The 20,516-nt window shown below is 31.1% G+C and overlaps 3 protein-coding genes across 8 annotated transcripts in view; 2 read left to right on the top strand and 1 right to left on the bottom strand.

Annotated features, from left to right (window-relative positions):
- Positions 1 to 1,585, top strand: part of LOC108690262 (GTP-binding protein Rheb homolog) — a 3,206-nt gene extending 1,621 nt beyond the window's left edge. For all 4 annotated transcript variants that reach the window (XM_018197460.1, XM_018197457.1, XM_018197458.1 and 1 more), the window contains exons 3-6: positions 246 to 317; positions 751 to 958; positions 1,048 to 1,177; positions 1,245 to 1,585. In XM_018197460.1, the coding sequence (XP_018052949.1) occupies positions 246 to 317; positions 751 to 958; positions 1,048 to 1,177; positions 1,245 to 1,334 (500 nt within the window). In that variant the 3' untranslated portion in view covers positions 1,335 to 1,585. The remainder of the gene's footprint in view (positions 1 to 245; positions 318 to 750; positions 959 to 1,047; positions 1,178 to 1,244) is intronic.
- A 7,618-nt stretch (positions 1,586 to 9,203) lies between these two features.
- Positions 9,204 to 12,400, bottom strand: LOC108690259 (phosphatidylinositide phosphatase SAC1). Its single transcript, XM_018197454.1, has 8 exons — positions 12,139 to 12,400; positions 11,919 to 12,010; positions 11,511 to 11,851; positions 11,326 to 11,437; positions 10,897 to 11,240; positions 10,329 to 10,706; positions 9,946 to 10,113; positions 9,204 to 9,806 (listed from the first exon to the last, which is right to left on the bottom strand). The coding sequence occupies exons 1-8, from the start codon at positions 12,174 to 12,176 to the stop codon at positions 9,528 to 9,530; spliced, it is 1,752 nt and encodes a 583-aa protein (XP_018052943.1). The 5' UTR covers positions 12,177 to 12,400; the 3' UTR covers positions 9,204 to 9,527.
- Positions 12,401 to 14,839: 2,439 nt separating this feature from the next.
- LOC108690254 (UDP-glucuronosyltransferase 2A3-like) overlaps positions 14,840 to 20,516 on the top strand; it is a 13,373-nt gene continuing 7,696 nt past the window's right edge. For all 3 annotated transcript variants that reach the window (XM_018197447.1, XM_018197446.1, XM_018197445.1), the window contains exon 1: positions 14,840 to 16,118. In XM_018197447.1, the coding sequence (XP_018052936.1) occupies positions 15,005 to 16,118 (1,114 nt within the window). In that variant the 5' untranslated portion in view covers positions 14,840 to 15,004. The remainder of the gene's footprint in view (positions 16,119 to 20,516) is intronic.

Here is a 20,516-nt window from a genome sequence, read left to right as displayed (position 1 = left end):
GAGAGAGAGAGAGAGAGAGAGAGAGAGAGAGAGAGAGAGAGAGAGAGTATGTGTGTAATAAAAATTAAGTTAGTTAATTCATTCTAAACTGATAGTTACAACCTTTATAGGATATCACAGTCTGTACTTATTATTATCTATGGGATATAACTTGAAACTTTTTGCAGTAAGACATGATTAACATTATATAACTGAAGATACATTTATATATTTACTCAAATATATATTTAATATATATTTAATAGGTAAATCATCTCTTAGTATACAATTTGTGGAGGGACAGTTTGTAGACTCGTATGATCCTACAATAGAAAATAGTAAGAAACACTTTTCTCGTTTATTAGTTTTTATTATTTTATTCTATTCTATTATTGTATTCTTTTATTCTACGATATTCTTCTATAATTTATTAAAATTGAATGCATTATGCAATTTAAAAGTATTAAAATCCAACGATATATAAAAGGCTAATAATCAAAAAACTTATTAAAACTCCATTATTCATTTATATTGTTTAACATAAATATAATTAAAGATAGAAATAATAAATCAAACTGTAGAAAGTACAAAAATTAAAACGCTAGAATACAATTACATGTTATACTTATGTTAAACGAATAATGGAGTTTTATTAAGTTTTATTAAGTTTCTTATTAGCCTTTTATCTCGTTGTTGGATTTTAAATATCAAGAGTTCTGTTACTTCAAGTTTTTTATTTTTTAAGTATTACAAGTCTTTCGCATGTTACAGCATTCACAAAAAGTACACGAGTAAATAGTCAAGATTATGAACTCAAGTTAGTAGATACAGCTGGTCAGGATGAATATAGTATATTTCCTACTCAGTATTCGATGGATATTCATGGCTATGTTCTAGTATATAGTATAACCAGTGCAAAGAGTTTTGAGATTGTACAAATTATTTATGACAAATTACTTGACATTACTGGAAAACTCCAGTAAGTATCTAAATTCTCAAATGCAATATTTATTCGATGTTCATTCATGTAGCATTTATAGATGTTGAATAACATCTTCGGTTTTATAGTGTTCCGATCGTATTAGTGGGTAATAAAACAGATCTGTATGTTGATCGTATGATCACGACAGATCAAGGAAAACGTTTAGCAAACTCTTGGAATGCAGCATTTTTAGAAACCAGTGCAAAACAAAATGAGGTATCTACAGATGCTTTTTCAATCTAGAAGTCTATCGCGAAATTTTTATTGAACGCATTTTCTATAGTCTGTTGCAGATATTTTTCACACACTATTAAAGGAGATCGAGAAAGCCAATGGGAATGTACAAGAAAAGCCAAATTGTATTATTTGTTGAATTGTTTGAATCAATGGCTTTAACAAAAATGTAAATGTGTAAAATTTGGTAAAAGAAACCATCATCGTTATACTCTAATACCTTTACAATCCCATTAAGATAAATACAAGTGTCAAAAAGTGTAAATGAAAAGTGCATGTTAAATGATTATATTTTATTTTTTTTCGCTATACATTATAGATAATTTAGTTATCAATATACATAATACACAATCATGAATAATATTATTATTCATGATTATATTAATTATACAATGGTTATTATTTTTATAATATACTTATATACATATTATACATACATTTTGATTTAACGTTCGGATTATATAATTAAGATAATCTAGCATATTATTATTAATTTCTGTTTGATTATGTTTTGGGTCCCCAAATAGATGTAGAATTTATTATTAAGATCAACACTCATATAAGTTAAATTATAGTATTAGTTAAGTCTATAGATTTCTATCCTTTTTAATACATTTAAATATATCTCCTTTTATAAAAAAAAAATATATATTGAAAGGCTAACTTAAAAAATCTATTTCTACATAAATATCAATTATACAAAATGTTTTCATTTGTTATAATTATGATTCACTGATCATAGTGCACAAGAAAATAAGACGATAGAATGTATATTTCGTATGTAAAAAAAATTAAAAAAGATGTGTCAGATAGCACTGTTCCAAAACAGCCACCTATCCAATAATGAATAATTTATAGGATTGAGAAGTAAGCCATTAGCGATCTAGTATAGACATATTAGTATAGACATCTGTGTACTGAGTGCACCCATTCTACGTAGCTTGAAACCGGAAATTGACAGTTTATGTGGCGTTTAGAGCCCGTGGTATTTCTTTTTCTATTTTGATGAGAGCAGTGCGATAGAGTGAAATTAGACATGTCAATATTGAGTAAAAATATTGACTATGAATATATTAAGATATTTTAAAACTATCTATATTTCCGAATGAATAGACATTATATCGAATATATTGCACAGCGAATAGATTAAAAAAAATTCGCAATTTTTTTAAAACTTACGAACAAAGATCTGTGATATTTGATCATTTAATGTAGGAAAAGCTCCGTTTATTTATAGTCCCAATCAATATTATAAACAATAAATGGAACTCCTTCTTTTATGTTTCAATAATATAACTAATCATTAGCCCTTAAATATTATTATAATATATAACTCAAAAATCTAAAATAAAAACAAAAACTAAGAAATATAATTGGTGAAAAATGTATTTAATAATCATTTTTTTTATAAACTTGACATTACTTATACTGAGCGCTCCTACATTTAATCATATTTCGTTGGATCTAAAAGTACAAACAAATGTAATGCATGATTTACAATGGGCAGTAACAGTAGTTCATTAAAGAGTAGGCGTAGAAATCGACCAATCATAGTTGATTATTTTTCTCATATTCAACTATGATTGATCGATTTCTACGCCTACTCCTTAATTCATTACTGCTAAATTCATTGCTGCCTATAAGGCCGGAAATAATAGTCTCTTAAAACCATTTTACATTAGTCATATCGTAGACATATCGTAAGCTTATTTCATCAGTCAATCCGAAGCTTCAATTTTAAAATCGCATGATAATTACGACGATAATTACGATGCTTCTGATGATACGATTATTGTAGAATGGCCTTTATTTCAAGCAATGACTGCGTTCAGCAGAACACAACATTTTTGCAACCGTTTTATGATTCTCTGCTGAGATTGGACTATTCCTCTTGATTTAAAAGCATAACCCAATCAGCGCGAAGACTTCCAACAGTTGCAAAATAAACGCTCTGCTGAACGCAGCCAAGGCTGTGGTCAAAGTCTTGCTACAAATGCTTTTGATGGATCAATTAGAAGAAAGGATTTTACAAATTAACCAATTAATCAATTAAAAAATTAATATGGCTCTCTTAGTTCATGCACTAGCTTAAGACCATCTCGAATCTTAAACAACGTCTATGAATTCCGCTCTATAAGAGGCTCCGCACAATAAAAGGGATAGGGAATTTCAATCTATCAGAAATCATGTATTGTGGAATACACAATTTCTGATAAGTTGAAATTCTTATTTTCTGTTCCTTGTTCCTTTTGTGTGGAGTCCCTAAGTATTCATAAAAATGGAGAGTGAATATGAATAATAAAAAATATCTAATCCATATTTTATTCATAATTTTTTATTCGATATTTTTATATTGAACAGCAAAAAATATCGAATAACGATAAACATTCCTAAGTGAAATACCACGGATTCTAAAATGCCACAACTGTCAATTTTCAGCTTCAATTCTACCACTGAAAAGCATGGGAATGCTTGAGCTGCGTTCCGATTCATGCATGGTGCGCATAATGCATCATTTATCTTTATTTAATATGCGGTGAATAACAAGGATAAATAATGCAGCATGTGTATCAAACGGAACGCAGCCTTGATTTATATATGTCGTTGGTATAAGGATTCTAGGAACATTTTGCAGTTTTAGGGACAGGAATTAAAAAGGAAAGATATCCTCATATCCTTTTTGAGATTTCTTTTTGGCTCTTCATCATTTCTATTCCAAAACGTCTTCTCCAAGGAAAATTTTCCTCGAAGAGCACATTTTAGTTAGAATGTAGTCTAGATATATATATGTCTTATTAATTAATTTTATTAATTGTTTATTAATAAAAGGAAAGTTATGGTATATTTTACAAATCGGTAATCGATTTTATATTGAAACATATTTCCATATATTAATATATTTTGCAAGAATTTTTATTGTATTTTTTCACTTCTGAGTACGTACTATGAAATTGTTCAGAATAGATTTGTAATTCGATTATTTTCTATTGTGTTTTGTGGAAAACGAAATACTTAATTTCAATTGGAATCTAATTCAAAACAAAAGTTCAATAATAGTTTCTGAAAACTACCCGAGCGGGTACGTTGAACGTGTTTCTCGCTTCGGTTGTTACATCATCTGAACTATTTTTTTGTAAAGCGTGGCCGGCTTTGACTGTGCATTTGTATCTTCTAACTTTCAATTCCTTCGTCTAGACGCGCATCCGTGAGACGCGAAAGTGTTTAGACTATTATAGACGCAGGCACTCAAGGTCTTCAGGCAGGAAGATTCGTTTTGTCATTTTTTGTTTGGATTATCCTATTACATTATCCTGTTTCAAGATTCCCGTTTGTCCGGTTCGAGATGGCCGATGCATTTTTCTATACAGATTAATCACTTTGGAGACCATTAATTCGTTATTGGCCAAATCACCTCGGTAATCTTGGAACAAAGGGCGCAGGCCAATCAACGAGGAAGGAAGGAAGTTCCATAATACGTGCCCCGAGCATGTATTATTTAACTCTTTATTTTTACATGTATTATTTTCTGATGTCACAAATTGAGATAGTAGTGGTGAATAAACAGGAGCATTAAGTCTATAAAATATCAAATCCATAATTAAACTCATAATAGGTAAATAGAAGAGTGAAGTATATTATAGTATTGTGTCTGATTGTATGATTCAGCTATTAATTGTGTAGTGTTTAGTAGAATACAATAGTTTTGCAATCATTTTATGATTATCTACTGATAGGACCATTTCTAGGGTTCGGGGAGACGCTATTATTAGTGCTACTAGTGTCATTCTATCTTCATCGGCATTAAACGTAAAACAAGGATAGTATAACACAAGTAGCGCTCTCCGAACACAGCCTAGATCTAAAAGTATAATTCAATCAAGAAGTTGAAGAAAACTTCCAACAATTGCAAAATAAACTTTCTGTTGAACGTAATTATATCACGTTATAATGCAAATATTCGCAAGCATCCACAAGAAGGATAAATTACGAACGCATAATTCAACGAACAAATTCGGAACAAGACTCAACTTTTTCTTTTTTTCAACGACAAGACTTTGATATACTAAAACATATTCTTTCTGACATATTTCTTGTTTACATTTAAATAGCCATAATTTATAACCATGGATGTATAATAAAATATAATACATATACATGTACGTAAATTCTAAAAACGGTATGTATTTTGGCTCAAGGTTCCATGCTTATGGAAATTCGAATATTCCCTACACATGACTTAATTTACAATGTTAATTCTACTTTAAGCACTTTGCGAATCAGTAATGCGCCAATATAATCGCCGACGATGCAATCAATTTTTTGTTTTTATAAATCAATTTCATTTATGTAATTATTATTTTCATTTTGACTTTTCTAATTTATTAATAATTGGTTTTCGTTCTATACTCGAATAAAAGGTAGACGAATAAAAATTTGGCTTTTATTTTATTAAATTGTCTCTTATGACTTTATTTATTTCGAATAACTGTAATTTGTATTTTTTCTATATCTATAAAAAATCAATTTATAATTCGAATTCATTATTCATAGAATTTATGAAATTCTATTGAAATCAATCTAAATGAAATTTCCATCAAATATAATATAAAAAAATTAACAATAAAATTTATTTAAAATTCGAAAAATAAATTAACGAACTAATAATGGTAAATAATGATGGTATTTATATTAAACCATTAAAAAATATAAATATTACCATTATTATGAAAAATGACTAATCATTTAATTCTAACTCTTTTTAGATTACATTTAAACCGTTTTTTAATTTATCTCATTTTTTTATTCTAATTATAATAAAAATTTGATTTCAGATAAATAATTAAAATAATTCAAAGATACCAGAAGGTTTGTAGGTTATTGCTGTGTTTTTGTCCATTACTAATGCCAACTTTTTCGTGAACCTTGCCGTTCACTTCCATCAGGGCGAGCAGCATACTGATACTGAGCTGCTTCTCCAGGAAACAGCCTGTAGAGAGGGGTGAAGTATGTTGGAGAAAGAGGAGGTCTTTCTTGCTCTCCAATCAAGAGAGCAATCTTCATATTCTATTTACATTAGAAGAGTTTCTGTTGTGAAAAAGTCTCTGTTCAAATTGTCTGGATGTTTCTGTATTTCTAGGGCCTCTGTACTTCCTTAGGAAATATGACGTCGTTATAACTATACCGTTTTGTCGAATAATATTTGATGTCCTTAATGCTATGTTCTGCCAATGCTGATTGAGTTGCATGTTTCAGCCCATTGATATTCCTTTATGCATACGTTGACCATTCTTCCGGTTTCATCGATGTATACTTTCTCGTAAGAGTAAAGTATTTTGTGTACTCCTGCGGAACTGAGTGGAGGTCTTTGGTCTTTAGGATTTCTCAAGATTTGCTCAAATTTCCTTGGAGACTTGAAAATGGTTTGGATGTTGTGTTTGTTCAAAAATCTTGTCGATTCGATCTATTGTTTCTTTTACATATGGAAGAATGGAGAGGCTTCTTTTGTTTAATTCTTCCTGTGTGTCCAAATTGTTCTTTGTCCCGCTCCTATGTTTGCTGATTGTCCTATCCACTTTTTTCTTATTGCAACCGTTCCGCTAAGGATTGTTTCAAATAGTTGAGTTCTGTTTGTAGATTTTTTTATCAGAGATAAGATACTGCTCTATGCATAAGTAAGTGTATTGCCAATTGTTTTTGCGCTGGATGGTGGTGCACCTTGGAATATAAGTATCTGTGTTGGCTTCTTGTATACTTCATGATCCAGGGTATTGTCAGTCTTCTTTGACAAGAACATCCAAGAGGAGCTTACCATGTCCATGGGAAATCGAATATTAGGATGTTATTGAAAAAGTTTAAGAATTTATGAAGTTCATCACTACCATGTCTCCAGATTACAAAAGTATCGTCATAAAAAGTATCTACATAACGAAACCAATTTTTAGTTTATTGATCGCTTTACAAAGGAATTTTTCTCAAGTGCTCCATGAACATGTTTGCAATTACAGAAGAGATGGGGAAGCTCATAGTCACTCTAGACGTTTGTTTGTAAAATTAGTTATTGTAGGTAAAATATGTAATCGTTAGTGCTCAATTAAATGGGATGATGTTATTGGGGACATTATGTGAGGTTTTAATTATATTTAGGATTTCTTTTATTGGGACGTTTGTGAAAAATGACTTTACATGACAAGGAAGATATCCTCTCTTTCCCAACATATCCTTTACTCCCTTCTACAGAGTCTACATAAAGTTTTCTGGAGGAGCAGTTCAGTATCAGTGCGCTGCTTGCACTGATGAAGTGAACGGCAAAGTTCACGAAACATTGGCATTAGTAATAAAAACACGGTGATAACCCACAAACTTTTGATATCTTTAAAGATAACAGCTATGAAATCATAAAAAGCATTAAAATAATGTTTGTTATAGTATAAATAATTAGTATAATTAATTATAAAATAAAAGTTTTGTATGTAGAGTATATTTCTAAAAAAACATCTATTGTGAGGAAAATAATTATTTCAAACTTCTACAAAAAAAAAAATGTAACAAAAGATCCCATGAAAAGGATTCCATGAATTCTCTCAGTTCTGAACTGGAAACCATTCTCATGCTTACCTCAGATATTTATGGATTATCTATGGACGGTGAGTATCTAACACGATCATTTAGCTTTGTTTATGATCACCTTAAAGATCCTTAAATAAGAGCTTGGACAATTTTTATTGATCCACCATATTTTTAAAGATGGTTAAGATAGAATGTGATATACAGGGTGAGCCAAAAGTCTGAATACATCTAAATATCTTAAACGATGCATTTTAGGAAAAAATGTTTCTTACAAAAAGTTAAAAAGACGCATTCAACGATAGTAGTTATTTAACCTAGGATGGTGTTGTCAGGTTAAGGTCAATATGAATTTTTTAAATGGAACCCCCCCCCCTCTTTTTACATTACATATTCTTGTAGCTTATCAAGAGTTTTTCAAAACACTATAATTAAGTTCATTTTCATTAAGTACTTTATGAGTTATAAGGCTTGAAAATTACAGTACCCTCGGCATTAGCATTACCCAAGACTGACGGCTAAAATATGAATGTTCAGGATCATGTCCTGAATAACATTTGTTAAGATCAAGGTTACTGGAAATTGTTTCTCTTATTTTCATTTTTGCACTGAAAATTCATTTTTATGTAAAAATAAAAATAAGAGAAATAATCTCCAATATTCAAGAGGTTTTATCCAGTCAGATATCTTGGGTAATGCTAATGCCTACTATAACTTTCAAGCCTTATAACTCGCAAAGTACTTAATGAACATGAACTTAATTATAGTGTTTTGGAAAGCTCTCGATAAGCTACAAAAAAATGTAATGAAAAAGGGGGAAATTCCATTAAAAAAATTTTTTATGTTAACCTTGATCTGACCTTAATAACGCCATCCTAGATCAAATAATTACTTTATCGTTGAATGCATCTTTTTAAGCCTTACAACTTTTGTAAGAAACATTTTTTTCTAAAATGCATCGTTTATGAGATATTTGGATCCAGACTTTTGGCCCCTATAGATGTATAATAGGCTTTCTAATATAATAATTATTTCTAAACTATAAGAAATTGAACAATCACAGTTGAATATGAAAAGAATAATTGATCAATTTCTTATAGCTTTTAAGACTTAAAGCTTAGATAATAATTTATTGTAGAAAGCCTATGAGATAGAATGAAATGGGTGAATATTCCATTTTATCTTAAGCAGATCCTGAAACATGTAGCACATCAAATTCTCGTGTCCAATCTTTTATATGAGAATTTTCAGACTGCCTTACTGCTTATCCTACCAGAGATTAATGACTTAATCTTTAACAATATGTCAGGAAAGCTTGTTACAAAATGTCAAGCGAATCTTAAGGAATGAATGTCATTTGCGAGAATAGACTCCACTATACTCTATGCGAAAAGTACAAATTTCATTGTAATAATAATTTGTAATGGACACCGTCCCCCCCCCCCTCCCATCAACTTTATACTAAAATAAAAGCTCATTTGACAGGTGCAACTGCTTGTGTAACTGTAAAATGCGAATAGAACTCTTCATAAATCAACATAAATCAACATAAATCAACATAAATTAACTTTGTGAAAATAGTCGTTGTTAATTAGTTGTCGCATGATGAGATCTATTTTTTGTGTCGCGAAACAAATCGACATATCAATTGATAACTGTTGATCAAATGATAATGGTGCCAAACATAATCTACAGTTACTTATCGCCATTGGTTATCCATATTGTACAATATATATAATTTAAAATTTTATAAAATCATTCATTAATTCTAAAGTAATTTTGGCTTATCGACATATTGCTTGCCATGGTGGATAATGGTGGCGAAGGTGCCGGCCACCATGGCGCCCCAGAATAGCATATAGAGTAATATTTCTGTTGTATATCGCGATGGTAAGATTATGTGAGCGACCAACATTGAGGACGCGACTAAAAGAACAAGTGGGAATGTAGCATAACGCCAATTTCGTTCGGATTCTAAGGGACATTGAATGGAAGTACATTCGCCATCCTGAACGATGTAACGACCTAGAAAGAGCTCCAACGAATCCTGTACAACATAAAATAACATTCACAATATCATCAAAAGAGAGAAGAATGTTTTTAAGAATTACTTACCTGTCTATATCCATAAAATATCGTTTATAATATTATCAAAAGAGAGAAGAATGTTTTCAAGAATTATTTACCTGTCTATATCCATCGGCGAAATTGTTCTTGTAATATCTTGTCAGAGAATTTAAACCGTCTTTCATTGCACCCAATTTAGTACGCTTTCCAGTTCGCGTAAAGTCAGTTTTCAATGCTCCTGTACCCGAATATTGGATGCTTATTACATCTGCGTTATCCGCCCAAATCTAAAAATATTAATAAACAATTTTTTTAATCAATAAAACTATTTTTATTATTAAAAAATCATTTTTTCAGACTTGTCAGACTATCTCATTTTTATTATTATTTAATATTATAATTATTATTTATGTACGTATTATAAGACTACTCCTTGATTTTGTTTAATATTAAAAATTTAGAAAAAATTATATGAAAAGTTTTATTTGAAAAAATAAAATACCTGTTTGAAAAGATTTTCAAATGCAGGATGATCTTCCACCTTTCTAAGTATCTCTAGCCTGCTCAATACTTCGTTAAGAACTCGCTTCGCCAGCATGCTTTGTACAACATTTGTTCGGTCTAAACAGTCGATACAATTTGTACGGAAAACACCATCCTGAGCCGAAAATAATGCTCCGTCCCTCATCAATAAGAAATACCCCATCTGTTCTTGATCATGTGTTAATCGGTCCATTAAAGTGTTCAATTTGTCCCATCTCAGTCTTCTGCATTCCGCATGAAAATCAAAAGCCTCATATCGAATATTTTGATTGTTAATTCTTTGCACTAAATTACGATATGCGTTTTCTAGCAATGCTTCTGGTCCACATTGATCAATCTGTTCAAAATACTGGTATGTTTATAAATATAACAATAACAGTTTTTTTTTCTATGAAATAAAAAATTTCTAAGCCAATCTCTGCAGATAGTACGAATAAATATAATTCACGAAAAAGCTTTTTTCATAATTATTTTAATTTTATAGTATCTAAATATCATAAATATACAAATGTAAAAAGAAAATTTACCAAATTCACTAAAATTTGTTTTCCATAATGAAAGATTTGGACATCAAAGTGACGAGCACAAGCGCTTTGATGATCCTCGTGTGGACTAATCTGTGGTTTTGGCTTGTATTTCAAGTTTGGTGCTTGATACCAAAACAGAGGAATGGATCCACGCGTTTGCACGAAGGAACTGCAATTGCCATTTACCTCGATCAGTTGCTCTGTCTCTACATAATTGGATACATTTCCAGTGGCATCTATACCACGTGAAAATAATCTTGATCCAGCACGATGTATACCACGTCTAGAGACAATACCCCAATTGAATGCAACGCCATTCACAACCACTGTGTTCAGTGAGATGACTATATAATCAATTGTTAAGGGGGCTCATTACAGAAAAATATAAACACTTAAAAATTTTAATGATACAACATTATTGAAGGATACAGCCATGAATGATAGGTAAACAAAATTTGTATTGCTCTGGTCTTGCACTTAGGTCCTGCAGAAGATACGCATTCCATACGAACCTGGGATCTGCTCTGTCATGAAGTGGCATCTAAATAATGACATGTCCTTTACCATAAAACTGCTTACAACACTGTCTAAAGTAGCAATCAAAACATATTTACTTGCAAAAATTCAGGTGTTGTGTTATGCAACCTCTGCATAGTATGACTGAGGTCATAGGTATAACTGAAGTAAAAGTATGGTGTGTTTAAGACAGATTTTATCATCTCCAGGTATGTAGAATTATTTTGGACCTGTTTCTCAGTCAAATGCAAAAAGGATCTAGTATAAGGTATCACATCTGTTGAAGATATTTTAAAGATGTTATGCCCAGCTATAGTCCCACACATCTGAGCATCCGTAACAACAATAAGGTAACGACATGCCAAGAGATGTATAGTTCCTACCAGTCCCCATATTTTTCTACGACTGGCAGTTGTTGGAATCTGATTAGCAGTGCCGACTAAAAAAGGAAACAAAAATCATCAACTTTAATTTAATTCTAACACATAAAATTGTCTATTAATTACCTTGAGTATAGATCTGCTGACTCACTCTATCGACTACTAGCAGGACCTTAGTTCCGACTGATTCTACGAAAAACTTCTCTGGAGTAGCATATCTTGGCAAAAATAAAATTGATAATTAAAGGGAGCAATAAAATTGGTAGCACACATAATTTTTCCACATATGTATTTTACAAAATAAAATGCATTCTATGCAAATGTATTCTCTTTATAATCTACTCACAAGTATAAACTGTCATATATATCCATATTTGGCATCATATTGTCAAATGATGAATAGATCGGAGGCAAGTAGATACGCTGAGCAGAAAGACGAGCAAGCGAGAAAATAATAATAAAATAACGCTTAGGAAAAATAAATTACTATCTTCTGGTGAAACACAATCCATACATACACATGGTAAATTATTATTATACAGTATTTAGTCCTTTGCACCTCAATCAATAAAATTAGGCTTTTTCGACACGTTTTTGCATAAAACAAAAGAATTTGGTACAAAAAAGGATAAAGGTTGAGAATATCTTGATCACCACAAATTTTGATAAAAATATACTTAATTGATTCGTTTTCGCGTAAAGATTAAGATTTGACGAGAAAAGAATGTTCTGCCTTGTGAACCGAAATACAAATCATTAAAGTTGATGATTATGCAGGTTAGGAAATCTGTCACATCCACGAAACACTACAATCATGAAGACTAGAATCACAGATTATCAAAAATTAGAAGGAAACTTATAGCACAGTATAAGTACATATAATATGGACACTGAGCGTCAGCACCTTTGATATAGTGGATTCTAGGTCTTGACTTGCCGCCATGTTATGAATTGGAAAGGCGCTTATAAATTTGAATTTTTATAAAGCTACAGAATGATTTTTCTAAAAAAAAAAAAGAAATAATTCGATCATGAAAATTGTTTATAGCATATATATTTTTCAATCAGAATTATATAATAATATAATGTTAACGAATTCATTATATAAAAATAATATTCACATTAATAATAATAATAATATTAAACAGTAATAAGTAAATTAAAAATAATAATAATTGATTAAATATCTTATGAAAATTGTAATTGAATAATTATATGAAAAAATAATATATTGCATGAAAATTGTAATTAAATGTGAATTGTAATTTAATAATATACGTATACACACACGCACGCACGCAAATAAAAATAAAGTATGCATTTATGTGTGTGTTTGTCTGTGTGTGCGTGCGTGCGTGCGTGCGTGTGTGTGTGTGTACGTGTATTATTATTTTAAAAATATATACGCTATAAACAATTTTTACGAATTATCTATTATCTTTCTTTTTTAGAAAAATCATTCTGTAGCTTTATAAAAATTCAAATTTATAAGCGCCTTTCCAACTTACAACATGGCGGCGAATCATGTGACCTGAGATCCACTACATCAAAAGTGCCGACGTTCAGTGTCCATACTGTATGTACTTATACTGTGCTTATGTCTTAACTCTTATTAGAGGAACTCTAACATACGTGTATTACGGGCGCCGCCAAGTAAGCGGTGTAATATGTAATACCGCCGCGAAATGGATTCGTTTTTCATAAAGAGAAAATGACGCGGATAATCTATAAAGAGACGTATATAAATGGAATTCGTCACTTACTTTTAGATTGATGATTAGTGTTCATGGATTGTCATAGGGCCTTTGAAAGTGTTTTTATTTAGTTATTCATAGTTAATTTCTGTCACGCATACTTATTTCATGTATTTTGTATCATACCGAGATACGGATATACTCTTATAAAAAAATATTGCGCAGTAGTGTTCAGTAGTATTTTTGTACAAGGTTTTAACATAAAAAATAATGTTAGTACGTTATCCACTGGATAAAAATAGGATGAAATGAATAAAAAATTTCTGGTTATCCAGAAATTCTAATAATATCTAAATGTCCTATGGATGTAGAATAAGCAGGTGTATAAACATCCTAAATATTTCCTAAGTGTATCTTAAATAGCTCCTAAGTTTTTCAAATACGTACTCTAAATGTTTGAAAACCCTTCGACATACATCTGCGAGCAAAGAGATATTTCTTTGAAATTAAGATTTTTTTTTTTCAGTGTAGTTCGGTTTCCAGGATACCTATGGAATAAAAGTACCGTTTCATGTATATAAAATCGGAACGATGGAACGAATTTCTTACTAGAAATGAGTTCACTAGCATTTTGTTTCGCAAGAAGTTCTCTACTGTATCGGAATTACCAGAATCATGGCTGAAATGATATAGAAACGACACGGAATCAACGGAATGTCATGTCGATTGCATGTTGATTTGCTATGTCGATCCGGTTATTGTTGATAATTGAGAATTTAACAACTTCGAAGAAGAAAATTTATAATTCTTATTTTTCAATACGACATATTCTTGTTTTACATATATGTAGTTCAACGAATGCTAGCAATTCGTCAAATAATTTCGATATCATTCTGAAGTAATTGAAGAACTTCTCACGATCGGTCGTTTGCATTTCAACAGCTAAATTGTCACTTGGAGATGCCTAATTTTTTATGTAAATATTGACTGTATCTAAAATTTTTGTTTTCTTGTATATTTCTGTTGTTGCAATAAAACATTATAAGCGAAATAAAATTTTCTATTTTTTACTCTACTATTTATAATATTGCTTTTTAATATTTATTTTGTGTTTAATCTTATCTTTTGTATTTTTTAAAGTGTATTACAAGGAACGTTGTACTAATAAATAATACATTCAAATTTACCACGAAACGATAATGTAACTTGATAACAATTCTCATTGGTCACTCGACTGTCACGTGATTACATCTTGCGCATAGGCATACTTTTGTCTTTATATCATGGATATCCCTACCCTCGTATTTTATTAATACGCACATACATATATGCTGACAATCGTTGGATAATCACTCAAACAGTTAGCTGTCTGTTAAAGGAATAGATGGACAGGCTGATTGACTGATTTTCAGTTCGCCCGTTATCGACGAGGACCTACGAAAAAAATCGATTGTTGTTTGGTGAAATTATCGACTTGTATCTACTTACCTTGAATTAATTTATTTCAACATATTTGTGATGCCGAAGACACATTCATCCATTGTTTTCTCTTTAATCGTGATATTTTCTACTTGTTGTTTGGCTGTCAATCAGACTTTTGTGAATACAATGAAAACAAAACTTAAAATACTTGGTGTCTTCGGTCATCCTGGCAAGAGTCATTTTGACGTATTCAAGCCGCTTCTGGAGGAATTAGCTCGAAGAGGTCACGAGCTCACTGTGATCTCGTATTTTCCTAGGACTGATAATGCCAAGGTGAAAGAGCCACTGCCCAATTATAAAGATGTCAGTCTGGTGATTTCCAAAGACGGCATCTTTGTAAATGTTGTAGATCTTCAACAGATCAACCACGGATGGTTTCGTCCCATGCTGGATCTCTACATGTTGAGGATTATGGCAGATTACGCGTGCAATACCGGTTTGCGAAATTCGAATGTCAAAAAGTTTCTTCAATCCGACGAAAAATTTGATTTAATTCTCACAGAAAATTTCAACACCGATTGTTTTTTGGGTTTTATTCATCGTTTTAAGGCGCCATATATGGCCTTATCATCACATCAAATCATGCCATGGACTAACAGTGACATGGCTAATACTGATAATCCTAGTTACATCCCGATTATAATACTTGGATTAACTAAACCTCTAGATTTTTTCAGTCGAATAAAAAATGCATTATGGCTGTTATTGTCTAAAGCGATTTATGAATATTATTTCCGATCTGTCGATCAAATTGTCGCCAATGAAGTCTTCGGTCCGGATCTTCCCAAGTTGAAAGAAATCGCCCTGCAATCGCAAGCGTTATTGGTGAATACTCATAGTAGTATTCATGGCAGTAGGCCTCAGCTGCCGAATGTGATAGAAATTGGTGGACTTCACATTCCATCCAAAGTCAATCCGCTACCGAAGGACGTAGCTGAATTTCTTGACAGCGCCCATGAGGGAGTGCTATATTTCAATTTAGGCTCTATGATCAAGATGTCATCGATACCACAGGAAAAGTTGAATGCTATATTAAAGGTGATTGGTTCTATACCGCGGAAAGTGATTTGGAAGTGGGAGACTGATGAACTACCGCGCAAGCTGGACAACGTTATGGCCAGACAGTGGCTGCCTCAGTTCGACATAATGAGTAAGTGAAAGAATGTTCCCTTTTTTTTTTATGGAACAGTATGTTCAAGGTCGAATCCTTGTATTAGACATCTATTTAACTTTAAGTTAATCTGAAAGCACAAAAAGAATGATTATAAACGATTAACTAGTACGGTGAGGAGAAAAATGAAATTATTCTTTTTTGAAGGTCTTAATAATTTCACATAAAAATATTTTTTATTTCTTCTTAATTCCTTCAAACCCTGCATATATTGTGCTATACATCAAATTTGAAGACGTTATTTGTTGAAATTAAAAAATTTTTTTATTATTAAATTTTTTAATTATTAAAATTATAAAATTATAAAATTATTTAATTATCGACATTTTCTAAGATCTAATGTACACGCGCTGGCAGGAATGGTATCCTGGCGTTCGGCGCTACATACTTATATCGAAACCGAAGCGCACACGTACATATTACTGGAAACGCGGAGAAGGCGAGGAGCGCGAAGGGAGAAAGTAGTGGGGAGGGGAGGGGGGGGGCGCTTCAATATTCTGTCCTTAGCGCAAGGCGCACGATTGAGAGAGAAAGCGTAATTGGATGTGATGCCGGCTTCCAGTGCTCTTTCGCTGTCTCACACTTTATTACTAGTACGAGATACTCCTCTCGTTCGCCAATATTCATAATAATACTTTTATTATGCATAAAATGTTGTAATTATATATATGCATAAAAATTGTTAATATTGTAAAAAATTTGTGTACATAATATTACAACATTACGTGTAATTTTAAGTTGTAATAGCTTTGCATGCATTTATAAATTTGCAGTGTTCAAATGAAATTAATATTTTCTATCGCAAGATTGCAAAATTAAATTTACAGTTAATATAAGAACATATAATAAAATAAATAAAAAAAATATGATATAATGTAATGCCGGGCGCCGAACGCTAGGGGACACCATTCCTGTCGGTGCATGTATATAGTAGATGATAATGTATATTTTGGACAAATAGACAAAATTTTGAAAAAAATTGTTTAGTATAAATTACTTACTGAAGTGCGCATAAATTAAATTTAAAAAATTTTTTAACATAATAAAATCAGGTCTGAAGAAATTAAAGAAAGTAGTAAAAGTTTACATTACATATTTTAATAATCTGTTGCAGGGCCCGGCACGATATTTGCGCTTCTCGATCTTCCATTTTATATAATTCGCATTATTTTTTATTTTTTATTTATTATAATACTCTTCAATTAAATTTGAATAAATAAATCGCATATTATGCAATAGATTTGCACTTCTCAGCCGATTCTCGACTCGGCTCCATTTTCCACTAAGTAAGTAGGTCCTCTCGCATACAACATCGAGCGCTTACATGTTGCTTCATTCTATCTAAGTTATATAATAAACGAAAAAAGAAAGATAGAATGAAATTTACAGCGTAAACGCCCAAAGTGGGTGGATTCATACCTACGAGTATTATACGTTCCTAAGCGTCGAGTGACATTAGAACTGCACGCGGGCCGAAGAGATGAGAAGAGTAGCAAAAGGCGGAGCAAAGTCGAAAATCGGCCGAGAAGTGCAAATCATGCCTGATGAATAGATGCCTCTATTGCATAATATGCGATTTATTTATTCAAATTTAATTGAAGAGTATTATAATAAACAAAAAATAATGCGAATTATATAAAATGGAAGTTAAATGACATATAACCATCTAATATTTCAAAGTAAATGATGTATAACTTTGAAATGTCATTTCAAAGTAAAGTACGTGTATGTGTTTACTATTTATAAGTGTTTAATATCTATGTTGCATCATTCGCAAGATAATTTCTAGTTTCTATTAGTAATAAGTAGTGTGATGCATAGATTACACATTGCATATTTTACTTATGCGATATTAAAACATCGAATATAATATAAGATATCGAAATTGATTTACAATTAAAATTTATAAAGAAGATTAAATATTTACGAAATAAGAGTTGAATAACAACAAAATCAGCTTATTGTTATAGCTCGATTCACAATTCATTTAAGCATTTTCAATCTCGATTTTAGCAAAGAGTTCTTTAACGAATATTAAACGAATATTATAAAAAGAAAAAACGATTTATATTATGTATTCTTAATGTTATTACTTTAAACATCATTATTTATTAATATTTTTACATTGGCTACATGTATATCACATGCTTTTAAAATAGAATGCATGAATTTTGCGATTTAATATGTAAAGATAGATGTGTAATTTTTAAAATAATTTAGAAAAAAAAATAATAGAAAAATCAGATGTGTTATAACAATATCCATGCATGTATGTACGTAGATGCTAATGATCATTAATAATTATATCACATGTCGAATTAATAATTTTTTCATTATATATAAGTTGCTCAAGGACGTGAGAAATAATTTTTATTTTTTAAAGTATTATATTATTCCAGTCGACACCAACTGAATTAAGTAACATCAATGTAACTTATAGTTTATCACTGATTAACAAATATTATCAGTGGCACAAGAGCGTATTATTCATAATTTTATTCATAATTCTATTCATGTTAATTGTAAAATTTATGAATGTTAATGTTGGCAATACATCTTAATATTTTGAAGTTTGATTTACTATGACAGTTATAATCGGATAAAAATAAAATGAGTATAGCGTATACACTAGTTATTTCAAAGCAGTATTTTCGTGTAGTCGCCTAAAAAGACCAAAATTGTCGTATGCAGCTTTTGCTTGTTACATGAGAAAGGCAGCGTTCGGATTTGACCCTCACGTGCTGTAAGCTTTATTCTATCTTTATCATTACTCATTAAAAAGACTACATTAATAAGAAAGAAGATAGAATGAAGCTTACATCATGTGATCACGTGTCAATTGCGAACGTATAATAGTCTCAGCAATTCACAAAGAAGTTGTATATATAAATATACAACTATATATAGGAGAGCCAGCTAAGAATGCGTGAGTAAATAGAAAGAAACAGAAAACGAGATCGTCATTAGCACCCTTAGCTGCGATCGATTTAGATGCTCACGTGCTTTAAGTTGTAATAATTATTTTAACTTTATCGTTCATCAAATATGTAAAATAAGAATAGAAGTACTAAAAAGCGCTGAAAGCATCCAAATCGACCGCAGTTTTTGTTTAATCGCGCATGCACTGTTGATTTTCAGTGTTAAGTGGGGAGATTTCAGAAGAACAATATATCGATATTATCCCATTCAGCTTTCAAAATTTTATGCGCGGCGCAATTTAAACAAAGATAAAGATGGCCATCCCTAGAGAGAATCAAGGAAGAGTGGAGCGGATTCAACCGGAAGCCGCTATTTATATAATAGCTCACCGTTAAAGTGAATAGGAGATATGGTAGGAGCGTGATGAAACTATTGTACCGCAGTATTGTGTGTATGACATATATGTACATACACACACATGCACATTTGGGAACCAATCAGAGAAGAAAATCACTATCCATTCCATTCTCCCTTGATTCTCTCTGGCCATCCCGTATCGTTTCCTTTTCTACTGTCTAACATTTTCACTTACAGAGATCCTTATGCCTTGCTTAGTCTATATATACAATCTCTTTGGCAATTCGTGAAGTGAATGAAAAACAAACAAAAAGTGTTGACGATCTGCCTGAAAGAAGTCGGTAGCGCATTACGTTAGAAAGAGATAATAAAGTAATCAAGTTAAGATTTTTGAGAAAAATCCAACTTACGTCGAGTAAATAAAACTCAAATCATTTTTGAAGCAATTACATGTGGAAAAATGTTTACAGTCGAAAAATATACAATACGATTAATATTGACTTCAAAATCTGATTTTAATCTGATCGAAAATGTGTGTAGTCTATTATGAAGATCAATATGAGGGAAAAGTATGTTTTCACTTTGAAACAATTATCGTATTTGATCTGGAAATCACTTTCTAAGAGAAAATCTCATGGAAAGTATGCCTTGATATTGCCAAATCAACATGGAACAGGGCGACATATTAGGTAAATTTACGCATTAAAGCGTATATAATTCAAGATCATATATTTATTTTTCAAAAATCTTTTCCAGGAGAAACAGCTAACACGCTCTTGTGCCAATAACATTAGGGTGGCGTCCCATGATGCTTATTGCCGTACGTGTATTCGCGTATCAAAGGATCCGATTAATCACTGACATTCCCCCGTTTTACATACGCGACAATTTTGTTCCTTATGCTCTATGCAGCGAATCGCTAATCACATAATCGTTCTGTTAGATCTATTTATAGATTTTGCAAGCTAATAATTAGGAATGTAATACTAATTGTAATACACAAACTAGATTATTGGAATGCAACAACTTTCATCACCTCATATATTTCTTAACTTAATGTAAAAAATATTATATATAAAATATATAAAATATATATAAAAT

Source organism: Atta colombica, unplaced genomic scaffold (genome assembly GCF_001594045.1).
Source record: "Atta colombica isolate Treedump-2 unplaced genomic scaffold, Acol1.0 scaffold300, whole genome shotgun sequence".
Taxonomy (NCBI): domain Eukaryota; kingdom Metazoa; phylum Arthropoda; class Insecta; order Hymenoptera; family Formicidae; genus Atta; species Atta colombica.
This window is presented reverse-complemented; position numbering and strand designations above follow the sequence as displayed.